Source organism: Zeugodacus cucurbitae, chromosome 5 (genome assembly GCF_028554725.1).
Source record: "Zeugodacus cucurbitae isolate PBARC_wt_2022May chromosome 5, idZeuCucr1.2, whole genome shotgun sequence".
Lineage (NCBI taxonomy): Eukaryota > Metazoa > Arthropoda > Insecta > Diptera > Tephritidae > Zeugodacus > Zeugodacus cucurbitae.
The window spans coordinates 10,238,266-10,252,000 of NC_071670.1; the positions used below are offsets into that span (position 1 = coordinate 10,238,266).

Genomic DNA, 13,735 nt, shown 5'->3' on the forward strand with positions numbered 1-13,735 from the left:
TGGCACCGAAATTCGCGGTAATTGTTAAATGACAGGAATGAAGGAATTGAAAGTGATAAATTGCATAGTGATGGGAAGGCAGTCCAAATGATTTGCGTTTGAATTAAGAACGGTTATAGGAGGTAATGAGGTAATGAAATATATAAGATAAGAAAAAGTATGTACTGCAAGTTATATTGTTGTAAAGCAAAAGCTTACAAAGAGATTCTGCCGAATTTTCGGAGAAGGAATTAGCAGCGTTGTTAAAAGAAATGTATTGTGTAAGAAAAAAAAATGTACTGATGAGCTTAATTTCAGTTCTCTTAAGCGTAGTTGACTGTTAAATGAGATTTCAAAATCTTAAAAGCTCCTACAAGCACAACTTTTAAAGCTCCACTTTCAGTTTAGTATTAGGAAATACTTTTGATATACCGAAGTAAAATCACTGAATCGAAAGCTTTTAAAACCCTCATAGCTTTCTAAACTTTCTTTCGAACAGATTGTGAATCCATATTTTATTGATCACAGATTTTATAAAAAAATAATTCGATAATACAATAATGTTTCAAACACAAACGAAGCCAATTTTATGAGCTTTCATACTTTCGAAAGCTTTAATGCTAAATAATTAAAGGCCAGACTAAAGAATAATGTTAAAAAACTGCACAATAACCGACATGGTTTTCGATTCCTTAGAGATTTGAAAGCTTTTCCGTCATACAGATTTATTTTTATTATAATAAAATAGATATTATAAAAGCATTAATTGAAATATACAAATAGGACTAAAAGGTACAAATTTTAAGCGAAGCTAAAGCTAAGTCAATTTAAAGAGCTTTCATAATTCCGAAAACTTTCAAGATAAATATTAAAATACCAATAATAGTTAAAACTTCAAATTAACTGAAAAGGAAACTTTTGGATCTGCACAGATTTCGATCTGGGCTCGCAAAAATATATACTTTAATCTGTGAAATGCAAAAATATGCAGTCTGTGGATTGACTTCATAACAGATAACGTTTTCAGTTCGACTGGAACCGAAAGCTTTTGAATATAACCTGAAGATATCATGGTCAAGGGAGAATTTTTAAACAGTTTAATATACATTGGCGCCAAACTGCCAGAAGGAGGGATACGTGGCGCGCTGCTTTGGACTCGGCTATAAACGCGTAAGCGGTGTCTACGCCAGTCAAGAAGAAAAAGAATTGATTACAGAGAAACGGATTCAATTAAATTCAATAAGAACCTCAATGAACATTCGGACACGAAATACTCTTCATGCGAAACAAACCAATATAAATAGTAAGGACTAAAAATTACTGAATATGAAAGTAAAATAAAAAATATATCTTTTATTTTTCGTATATTTTCTTAAATAAATTAAAATCTTTTTAACAATTATCATTATAAAATACACACTCGTTATTCGATTATACCATAAAGCGGCCAGTTATAGTTGTCACAACGCATTTGCAGGCAATTCTCGTAAATCTCCAAATTACCACTGGCCAGATGTAGTACCTCAAAACCGCGTCCACAAGCGAGCGCCTTGTGTAGCTGTAACTTAGTGCGTTGTGTAAAATTCGCCTTGCAGTGAGAGCAGGTGTGCACATGATCATCCTCATCGGTGCGTAGAAAGCGGCTTATGTTCGAGATCTCCAAGAGCTGTTGATGAGCACCATCTACACTCTGCAACATTATATAATGGGCGCCACAGCCGACGCGATCCCAAGTTTGTTGTGCGCGTGGTACTTCAATAGAACATGTATTGCTCGGACGTTTGCCCAGCTGGTAGGGCACCACATACAACTCTTGTGTGCGCGCACAAACGCGGAAGCAATACAGATTCGCGTCGGCAGCAGTCTCTGCGCTGATCGGCTTTGTGGCTGGTGCTGCGGTGGCATGCTTCACACGATACTGTAGCGGTAGTATGCATTTTGGGGGCGCATTTAACGAGGATGAGTTTGAGTTCAGCTCGCGCCGTACGTAAATCTTTATGCGCTTCACGCTATACTCCGCAGCGCGCGTCGGATAGCAGGCATACATATAAGCCTTGATTTTCTCCAGCAACATAAGAAATAGCACATCTACAGTCTCGCCAATGTCCAGGTGATGCTCCAACGTTAGTTCGCTGCTGGCGAAAAGAAAATCCGTTTCATTCAAGATGCGCGTATAGAAACTCAAACGAAAGTGTAACCGCGCGGTGTCGTGGAAGAGCAGACACAATAATTGCGGTATCGCTTGTATGCCGGCGTCCAACAAAAATTCATTAGTGCTCCTGTTGTGGTCATTGCAGAGTATGAAATTCGTTATGCGTTGCTCCTCTATGATTTTCAGCTGTGTGCGTTGCTCGTTGCTGCAAAGCGATCTTCCAACGTTGGACCAGTGTTTCTCATAGCCAGCGCGTACATCACATGAGCTGCTGCATGCGTCACACTCATACGTACGACCGGCCGTGCACCAGCGGTGATGAAAGGTGCGCGTGTTGCCCTCAATGCTGAAGGTGTAGCTGGAGCGGAAGTAGGGCATTGTAAGTAGGCAGCGAAGTGATCTTGATATGGTGTGACAAAAGGTTGTGTTGTTGTAATGTTAGAACTCGCGGATTGTGTACTCGTATATTTGAATGCAAACTGAAGACGGTACTCTGATGTCTCCGCTTTTATACTATCGCGTATCGCAGTCAACAAAGAGACAGGTAGAGAGAGGTAGACAGGTAGTTAAAGGTCGCGATGATCACGTAAGTAGGTAATCTCTTTGCAAAACAAAAAAGGTAGTTAAGTAAATATATTTTGCAAAAGTAGCGATTTGTAACCACAAAAATCAAAATATTGCACAAATCACAGAAATTTACTGTACAGGAATATTAACGGTATGTTCTTCATAGTTTTTTGCAAATTCAATTGAGTGAGCTTTTACTCATACTTATTCTTAACAGGCTGTTCACCTTCAGATAAATTATAACTAAATAAAATATAATTTGGGGAAGACGGTCTAAATTGAATCGAATTGAATTTTTAAATATTTATGTCAGCTTTCACTTCGATAAACATTATAAGTTTATAATTTTCAGTGAGACCTCATAATGTTACTGAAATCGATTTTAACGCATTCTTATTATGGTTTTGATGGCAAGCGGTATCTTTTGTCCAGAGCTTTCATTCCATAACGAGTCAGGCTTTCGTTAATCATAATTAGATTTTCATATAATATCAATAGCTTATCCAATTAATGAAAGCGTTATGAAAGTTCAAAAGTCTTAAAATTGCCTAAAGATCTGGCTATGTTCACGAAAATATCTTAAAATCGAAATGATATCGGTTACATAGTATAAGTTACTTATTAGTAGACGATCGCGTTTTGATCAAAACGTTTTCGGAACCAAAAAAAATTATTTGTATACCATTTTGCTTTACTTCGAGAATATAATAAATATATTATTTTCACTGTTGTAAAAAATTTATTTTGATTTACTTAGTATTCTTTCAATTTTGAGCTTTCACTGCTTAGCTTAGAGATAAAAATTGACTGTCACTTATTTAATTGTGCTTTCACTGAAAGAGATTTTAACCAACAAATTTTATAGCAAATAGATAACATTTTCTAGAGCCACATATTATAAAATTTCAAAGTCTTTATGAAGCCAAAGCTGAAAAAAACAAAACCCTTTGCTAAATTTAAGCATTGGTTGCTATTCAGCAATGCAATATTCTAAAATTTGACGCGAATTAAGCAGTTCCTTAAATAAAGCAACTTAAGCAGCTATATGCAATTATCATAAATTCCCCGAAACCAAATTTCGGCAACCACAATTATTTCACCAAAATAGCCGCAAATGCGCAACTGCGCTTAAATATTAGGTTTATGGCATTTTAATTGCAAATTGCAATCAGCCGCGTGGATTTGCCTAAAGCTATCATGGTTTAAAAGCTCATAGAAGATAATAATATGACAGAGATAGGCAAGAGGCTTCAATGTGAAATTGGCTATATATATACATGTATTTATATTTATATACGAATACTTCAGTTTGAAATGATTTTGCGTTTGGTCATCTAATTGTTATTGTTATGAAAGTGTTAATTAAATTTATGTGTCACTTGTATTGTGTGGGCTTTTATTTTTATTATGATTTTCATGGACTTCAATTCATGCATTTTCATTAAGACTTTAATTTAATTTTTGTTCAGTGATTCGGTTAGCGTATGAATTAATAATGACAGAGCACTTAAAAGGCTTTAATTTAATTGATTATTTCTCATTTATAATTTTAATCAAAATTTAATGCATCAATTGTTAGGCTCTCTCAAAAAAACTGTCTGTATTTCAATGAATTCGTTAGAAACTGACCAAAACAGTAATCTAGTAAATGACATGCATTAAATATAAAATTTTATGCTAAGATAATACAGATTTTAGCTTAATGAATATCAGGGTACAACAACGAAAAATAGTAGATATATTCATAATTACTTATATGGTACATATACACTGGCATATGAATATACATCCATAATTCACCTTCAAATCAGCTCTATTTCTGTATTTATCTAAGTGATATGAGCATCTAGTAATTTATAGAAATGCACTAAAGCAAATTTATTTGAATAGCATGACAGCTAAGAAAATCAAATAATACAAAAATACAAAATATCAGTGCACAAATACATACATACATATGTATGTTTGTAGATGTAAATACGCATGTATAATATATATATATATGCACAAATGCAAAGTAAGTTCTATCAATGAGCCGCTCAGCTTGTTAATGCGCACACACTACAGTGGCGGACTCAAATAAGAACATACCTATACTACTATTATAAAGAGGAAAGATTTGTATGTATGTTTGTATTGAATTAACTCAAAAACTACTGTGTCGATTTCTACATTCGTCCGGAGTGACATAGGCTATATTTATCGCTAGAATCTCAAATTTCTGGAAATAGTTCCCAGGTAGCCCCAGGCTTAATATTAGGTATGTGGGAGCTAGAGGAAATTATGACCCGATTTCACTCATTTTTGGCGCGGAGACATATTATTAAGGTAAGGGATTTTAAGATGGACGTGTACCAAATTTCATCAAGATATCTCAATTTTTAATCAAGTTACAGCTTGCACAGACGGACGGACAGACAGACATCCGGATTTGAACTCCGCGTCACCCTGATCACTTTGGTATCAATAACTTTTGTTGACCCGATTCTCTCTCTCAGTATTACAATATCCTATATGTACCTTGATTTTTACAAATTCTACCAAACCCATTTTAGTTAGCCATTCTAATACCTAAGACAGACATATGGTTTCCATACTATTACATGTACTACAATAAAAGCTCTAGAAACCATGAACCAGCATAGTGACACACATGTAGTATATTGTACTATATTTACATTCATCAGCTGATACAAATAAATTCAAGCAAAATGTAATTATGAATAACAGGCAGGAAAATTGATCCAGACTTAGTTATAACTTCAAGCAATCTTAAAATATTATTGCCCAATACAATTATTACATATTACATATTATTACATACATATTACATATTTTTCACATATTTTTTTTCAAATTTTGTTTTTTGATTTCAATTTATTTTGAATTTAATTTATTTTCTGTATGTCAAAATGTCAGAAAACATATGATTGTGGCAGAAGAGCTTAAAGCTTTCGGTGTGTTCAATGCAATCCATTTCACAACACCACAAAATTTCAATTTCAAATGGTTTCTATTGTAGTACGGAACACCATTTGCTTTCAAACAAAATTCGGAAAACCGGTGATACACATATGGTTTCTGAAGCATACTACAATGTATACTACATGTCTGTCTCAGGTATACTATTCGAAGGTCTATAACTATGTTTATTATAAGAATGGAAAGATGTATAATTCTAATTTTATTCATCTCCCACAAGTTATAACCTAAAAATTAAATTATTTAATATATGTTACTTGAAGATTTTTTTAAGCTTTGATTTTTTTAAGGCACGCCAGTGTTTAGTTTCTATGTACAACAATTCTATAAACATGCTTATCTCTGTATAGGGGACAGTGAACATATACATACATAAATTAACACACAAGGTTTTAAGAGCATTTACAATATCTAAATTCAAAGCTATTTGTTTGCTTTAAAACGAGTTTATCAAATATTTTTATATAAAAAATCACTATAATCGCTTAACGCGGTTCCTACGCCAAATATATATATAAATCACTACATCTTAATCGCTTAGAGAAAAAGGTTCTAAAAAATTTGAATTCAGTATTGGACCGCGACTGAACGTCAAAAAGAGGAAGCGGAAAGTATGATAAAAAAAACAGCTGCTCGCTTCTGAGTAAGTGGAACTAAACCGTAATACCCGCTCTTTTGACATTTCTCTTCAGTAAGGTTTGCAATTTCATCATGGAAAGATATACGAACCACTGCGTTGAAATTATTAAAATTTTCTACCAAAATTCGGAGTCCGCGTCCTCAATTTTAAGAGCATTACGTCCAATTTAAGATTATGCTCATTTCTAGCCGAATGGCCTTCAATAAGCAAAATATGCGTTGTTGATCAGGCAAATATCCTCACTTACTGCGCGAGTCACCATTGCATACCAAAAAACATGCGGTTTGGTGTGGTTTATGGGCCGTAGTTCCTCCGTTATGATCAAGACCGGCATGTTATTATGAATGGGAATCGCTACCGCTCAATGACAACCGAATATCAATCACCCCGAATTGGGTGATATGGACTTGGACAAAATGTGGTTCCAACAGGATAGCGCCAGAAGCCACACAGAGAATGTCACAATCGATTTATTGAAAACTAAGTTTGGTGAACGGCCGTGCGATTTGACACCGTTAGACTATTTCCTGTGGGGCCATGCAAAAGAAATTAAGTTCCATACATAATGGCATCGAATATACTTTAAGGAATAAAGAATTCCATTGCTATCCCAACCAATTTTTGTTTTATTTAGTTTTATTTGTAGCGCTCTTATTGGATAACCCTTTATGTAGGTTAGAGATTAAATGAATCACTTGGTAATGAAAAGAAAGGAAATATATGGATCAGGTTTGCTTGCTAAGGTTTCATTGTAATTTCCCCACCTCCTTTTAGTAATAAAGAATGATTATTTTTGAAATTGCTGATGAAGTGGTAACAGTGGTACCTTTGTGAGTATGAACATTTTATTGGTTGTGCTTTCAGTATTAAATATTTAATCTAATATTTTTATATTTTAAACAAAATTGAATCTGATAATTAAACCTATATTTTTAACTTAACTATCATATTATCTATTTCAAAACATTTTTTTGTTTGAAAAAACAAAAAAAAAAAATAATGAAAAAACATAAGTTTTTATAATTTAAAAAAAATTATAAAAATTTATTTTAATTACATTTCTTTAAATAAAATAATATTCAAAATCCTAATTTTTACTTTTGAAAATTAAGTTGTTTTTTGTAATTTTTTTCTTCTTATTTTTTATTGTGTACATTTTACTTTTACTCTTAAATATGCTGTGTTCACAAAATATTAAGTTTATCGGGCTAATAAGCCGTAAAATTTAAAAGCATGTCAGCTTTTTGGGTATCCACAGGCAATTGTTATTTATAAGACAATAAAAAACACACACATACATACAATACATTCTCTCAATTTTGATAAACGTCTGCTCGACATACTTTCGACTTTGCCGCCAATATTGAAATCAAACATTTTTAATAAGGAGCCCAGCAATTGTGTACGGCTGTCAACTGTCAGTTGCACCGAATCACTAATATGCTCATACTACAGGAGTTAGATATGTTACATACGCACTAAGATGGTGCGTCAGTCCTTTCGAAGGAAGCCTATTGCATGATTGTTGTAAATATTTGCACAACTCGAAATTGTTGTTGCAATTTAATATTGTTTGCGCTGTCAAGTTTTGACGCGCCAAACAGACGCATACTGAACATTTGTGTACAGTTAAGACAGCGAAAAATTAATCTTCTTGTCATATTTCGATATGCGATCGTTCAAAGGCGCAATACCGACGTCCAAAAATATACAACAATAAACAAAAGCACACTTCAACGCAATCGAAAAGGAAAAGGATCTACTTAGCCGGCAGCCATGTGAATTGTTGTTTGAAGCTTGAAAATTTTTAATTTTATATCTTTGTTGAAATAACCTTTGTAGAGTGTCAAGCCGTAAGCATGGCATATGCCGCGCAATTGGCGCAATTTCGTATGACATTTAAATGAAATATTTACGAGTTGACGGATATGGCAACAAATGCTGAACTCTTTTGGAAAATAATTCTTTTCGGCGGGCAGAAAGTTAGGTTAACCAACTTTCAGTCGAAATAACTTGAGGTTGCAGATGTTTTTCCATAGCTGTTCTAGAATTCGTACTCAATATCTAGTACTAATTTCTAATAATGTACTAAAAATTATTTAGTAATTAGTACCTTTTTTAGAGTGTGACAAATGGCTGCGAGAATCAGTATAAAATTATTTTGAACAAATATTGTTCAGTGTACTAAATATTAATTTTTTTAAACTCTTTTTTAACACTTTTTAGTTTTGTAGTACTAAAACTTTATTTAATAAGCATACTCCAAATTTTTTCGATATCTTCCAGTTAAAAAAAGGTTCAACTGAAAAAAGTACTAAATTTTTTAAATCATTTGGAGTTTTAGAACTGAAATTTTAAGAAGAATTAGTAAAAATATATTTAATAGTAAAACATTTCTGGTTGATCAGTAAAAATATTATTGATAATAAGAAATATTTGTGTTTGTATATATTTTTATAACTTTTTATGTGTACTAAAAATAATTTAGCACTAAATTTTTCGGAAATTAAACAAACAAAGTAACTATATACCAACTAAAAATTTTCCACTGTGCTGGAGTTCAAAAATATTTATATTTTCCTAAGTGTACTAAAAATAATTAAGTACTAAATTTTTTCGAGTCTGAACATATTAAGTTTTTCTATTTTATGCCATTACTCAGTGCAAAACGAGTTTAATCTCATAAACACACTAAGAATAATTTAGTACTTATTAGGTATACAACTTTCCTTCCGCCGTTTTCCAATAGATGGCTCTAAGGTCAAGCACTGGTCGATTAAATCGATTAAACGTTTTATATCGATCTGGGACATTTGTGTCAACATTAACCCAACAGAACAGTTGTAGGGATCGTTATTCTCAACTGAAAATGTCACTTTTTGAGCCGAATTCTCGACATTTGCGGGAAATTTTGCTTTTCTTTTTTAATTCCAAGAAAAATCGGGCTGAGGCTCATCGAATGCTTTCGGATACGTACGGTAAGTCTGTCCTAAGTGAAAAAAGCCCTAAATTTACAAAAAAAACGGCGGAAGCAAAGTTGTAGACCTAATAACTAGCCGAAGTTAGAATAAATATTTTCTAAAGAGATTAGACTTGTAAAATTTCGTAATACTGCAATAGTTTGTATTATATTTAAAAAATAAATAAATAATATCATTAAAGTACTAAGAAAATATGAAATAACTGAAAGAACGCATACTAAAGGTAACTCCTCACTATATTCGACTAAATTCAATAAGTGAGCACTAATCTCTTCATATATCACTCTTTCATAACTGAAATATATTTAGCAATAAATTAAAGTGCAGAACACCACAAAATGCCTCAAAATTTATGAAATATTGAAAAACACTCACAGAACAATTCCACTTGAGCCTAAAAGCCCCAAAATTAATTTTTTTATATCATTATGCTCACACCAACAAAGAGACTATCATCAACCACAAGAAAAGTGCAAAACGCCAGAGAGCTTTTGAAAAGCTCCAATGAGATACAAAAGAATTGCCTTATTACTTTTTTGCTCAACGCTGGCTTATCGCTCATATAAAATAAAAAGCCTTTAAGGCGAGATTACTGCGAAATTTATTGATTCACTTCAGACGTGAAAGAAAGCGGCAATTTAAGGAACGAAATAAAGTGTATCAAACATAATAATTGTTATTGAGGTTAAGAAAATCAATTACTTGTAATGCATGGGCACACACAAATCACTTTCAATGGCAATTGCCTATTAAGCTTTGCCACGAAAATTTTCACAATAATTTAGTTGCTTAGTCAGTTAATCGTGCAAGATTACGAACAGTGCATATATAGGCTTCTGTGCTTAATTATTTGTGCTATGCAATTGTGGAAGTGGCATTTAATTTTTAGAGTATCAAGGTGACAATATTAGAAGGAGATTATTAAGGAGGAAATATTCATTAAACATTACAGACCACTCTCGCAATTAAACAGATAAGTCTCGTTTTAGCTTGCCACACTTATTCCAGCGATTGTCTTAAAATCAAGGATCATGTGTGGAGAATACGGTGGACAGGGTCCACAGTCTAAATCGATCATATTTGAGGTTTGGCAACAGAGGAGTGAACCAGTTTATTGGTAGAAAAGCGCTTTATTATTCTGTCTCTGTCAGCAGATCAGAGCTCTGTGACCGTTTTGTCAAGGTAGTCATCGCAGTTCACGCCTACTGAACCCCAGCAAAATTATGGCTTTCCTGGCGATAAAAAAGTTTTCGTTTTCTCCGGAGCAGGGGTCCGGGTCCGAGGTCCACTGTTTCGAAAGTACTATGATCTAGGATGTCCATCAGTAGATCTATGTTTTGTCTGCGGTCAGTTAAACAGAGTCAAATACTGCTGCCTATTGTCTGGAGCGAGCAAACCCTGCACACCCAGAGGTACTCAAATATCTTTGTTTAATAAATTGCTTTCGATATATCCTTATGTCCATCCTTCTACAAATTTCAATGGAGAAAAGTCTATACAACGAACTAGCTTTTATTCGGAACTGTTTAAACTCCGTTTTATACAAAAATATCTTATCTTGAAAAACCTCTATACTAGCTATAATACCCGTCTGCTAAAGTCCTTTTTTCCTATCCATATCTTCAACTTTTTTACTTCTACGAGCATGTGAGAAGTAGCAAGCTTTCCAAATCCCGACGACCACACTACTCTGCCTTGTCAACTCGAACTTAAGTAATTGTGTTACAATAACCACTACTCACGTTCAAAATTCCATATTATACGATGACATCCATGATGTCTAACAAATAAATTACATAGTCTTACAAATGTTTATGTCACCCTTAGAGCCTCTGAGCCGCCCCACTAGCAGTTCGTACATTGAAATATTTTCATTATTACGATAGAAATGTGTTGGAAATGTATGTGAAGTGCATAAAATTGCCATAAATTGTAAAATTTCCATTTACTTAACAACTAGGCTGGTCAAAAGTTGCCTCCGGAGTGCACACTGAGGTTATAAACCGAAGCACACAGCCATTTACTTTGACCAATTGCACGCGTCGACGGCGATAGCAGTGAAGGGGTGTCACTTTAAAGGAAATATTTATTTTATTTACTTTACACTCTCTTCGCCCTGTGTAACTTCCCACTCTACTGACTCGACCGTTTCCGCTTTTATCACACATTTACACAATAATTTCCAACAAGCGCCAACTATTAAATTGCTTTAAGGCTTGCTCTCACAGTTGGTTGCTCAAACTGTAGACCACTTCACATTTCCATCGGCCTGTCTGCTCTTAAAGGTACTCGAACTGTCACTACCACATTATACTTTCCTGTAGCTTTACGGCCACATTGACACTAGACGAATGGCTGAGTGGAATTGCCGTAAATAGCTTGAGTTCTTCAGCAAATTAAACGAAATATTTATGGAGTGTGCGATAAGGAATGTGAATGGGATTTTGTGTCTCTGACAATATTTGGGTGTGGTGGCTCTTGGCCGAGTGAAAGCCTATTCGGTAGATTAATATTTGAAGTTATATTTCATACACAAATCATAATTTTAATGGATGCTGTGGTTAAGTTGGTTAAGCTGAACGAAAGTGTCCATAACTAAGGGTGTGATTAAAGCCCCACACGAGCTCAGAAGTTACATTGTGAACTGCGACAGGAACAATAGGAAGAAAACTGTTTCCACTCCTTCAGTTCAATTAAATTTACATCTTATCTCCACCGAAACCCCTGAAGGATACATCAATGTATCAAGATAGAAATGAAAAGCGAGTAGGCGTGGAAGTAAAGTTCAGTCTACGAGATATAAACTCGGAAACCGTATTATAAATTCTCAAATCTTGTTCACAGTACATTGGATAAGGCTAAGGGCCATCACGCATCTGACCCAAAATTCTATGGATCACAATAAAGCGCGGATAAACATCCAACCTAACGGCTTTACGAAATGGGGTAGTTGAACGAAAGGAAACAGACACGTAAGGCGGTTATCAATGGTGGGGATACAGTTTTAAAGCAAACACGTCACGTATCCCTCGCTAAACGAATAAATGGTAATGATCGTGGGTGTACCTCACGAATAAACCTAGGCTTAGAAATACTAACGAATATCTTCGCCATTATCTCATTGGTTTAACCGATAGCTTAATCAATCCCATATACCTTCCAAGACTCAATTTGAAAAGAAAGCTGTTTGTTATGGCCACAAACATTGAGTTCTAATGAAGATTGGAACTTGACTTGATGTTCTATGAACTGTGAAGAGACTTTCTTTTCACGTTAGTGTGTGGGATGAAGCCTCACGTTACAATATTCCGTACATAATTTAGCATATTATTCCCCATTTCCTTTCTTATTTTCTCTGTAATTCTTGATATACAAAAGTTAGTTATTCTTTGCAAAATACGAAAGTGAAAAAACTATATTTTTCTCTTTTAGCTAATCTCATTATATTATCTTTTAGTGAACATTTATTTGACTTCAATTAATTCAATAGCAATTGTTCTCGAAATGTACCAAATTTTCCGCATTTCACATTAATAAATCATTTATTCTTTGTCGAGCATGCTTTAGTCCACGATTCTCCTACCACAAACCGAAATTTATGAGAAAATGGATGAAATATGTTTGTCCAACAAATGCTATAATTCATAATTATTTCATGTCAAGCATATGCCAATCGAGCAAACGTGGATTGCACAAAAGGCAAGAGCGACACGAAAAAGAAAAAAATGAGCATGTCAAGGAAGCAAAAAGTGCTGCGACAGCGTACAACCGGAGGTACGAAAGGATAATACTACAATAATTGTCACCGAAATTATTGCAATGAATATACCGAATACTTCAAAAGGCGAACTTTTCGTCGACTTTTGCCTGGCACACACACTTTCACTCGCTCTAGAAGGAAAGCTCCATTGTAGACACTGTTCAAATGAGTATTTTGCGCCTCGGCTGTGAGGTCTTAGGAAGATTTCATTCTTTGCATATTTGCGTTTGAATGAAGAATAATGATGAATATTCAATTATATTGCAAATATTATAAAGGGTGATTTTTTAAGAGCTTGATAACTTTTTTAAAAAAAAAACGCATAAAATTTGCAAAATCTCATCGGTACGTTAGATTGGTTCATGACATTTACTTTTTGAAGATAATTTCATTTAAATGTTGACCGCGGCTGCGTCTTAGGTGGTCCATTCGGAAAGTCCAATTTTGGGCAACTTTTTCGAGCATTTCGGCCGGAATAGCCCGAATTTCTTCGGAAATGTTGTCTTCCAAAGCTGGAATAGTTGCTGGCTTATTTCTGTAGACTTTAGACTTGACGTAGCCCCACAAAAAATAGTCTAAAGGCGTTAAATCGCATGATCTTGGTGGCCAACTTACGGGTCCATTTCTTGAGATGAATTGTTCTCCGAAGTTTTCCCTCAAAATGGCCATAGAAT

The 13,735-nt window shown here is 34.2% G+C and overlaps 1 protein-coding gene across 1 annotated transcript; it reads right to left on the reverse strand.

Moving 5' to 3' along the window:
• Window positions 1-1,402: 1,402 nt before the first annotated feature.
• LOC105220624 (protein terminus-like) lies at window positions 1,403-2,863 on the reverse strand. The gene has a single exon (XM_011197063.2). It carries the CDS (start codon window positions 2,507-2,509, stop codon window positions 1,403-1,405), a length of 1,107 nt encoding a protein of 368 aa, XP_011195365.2. The 5' UTR covers window positions 2,510-2,863.
• Window positions 2,864-13,735: the final 10,872 nt, after the last annotated feature.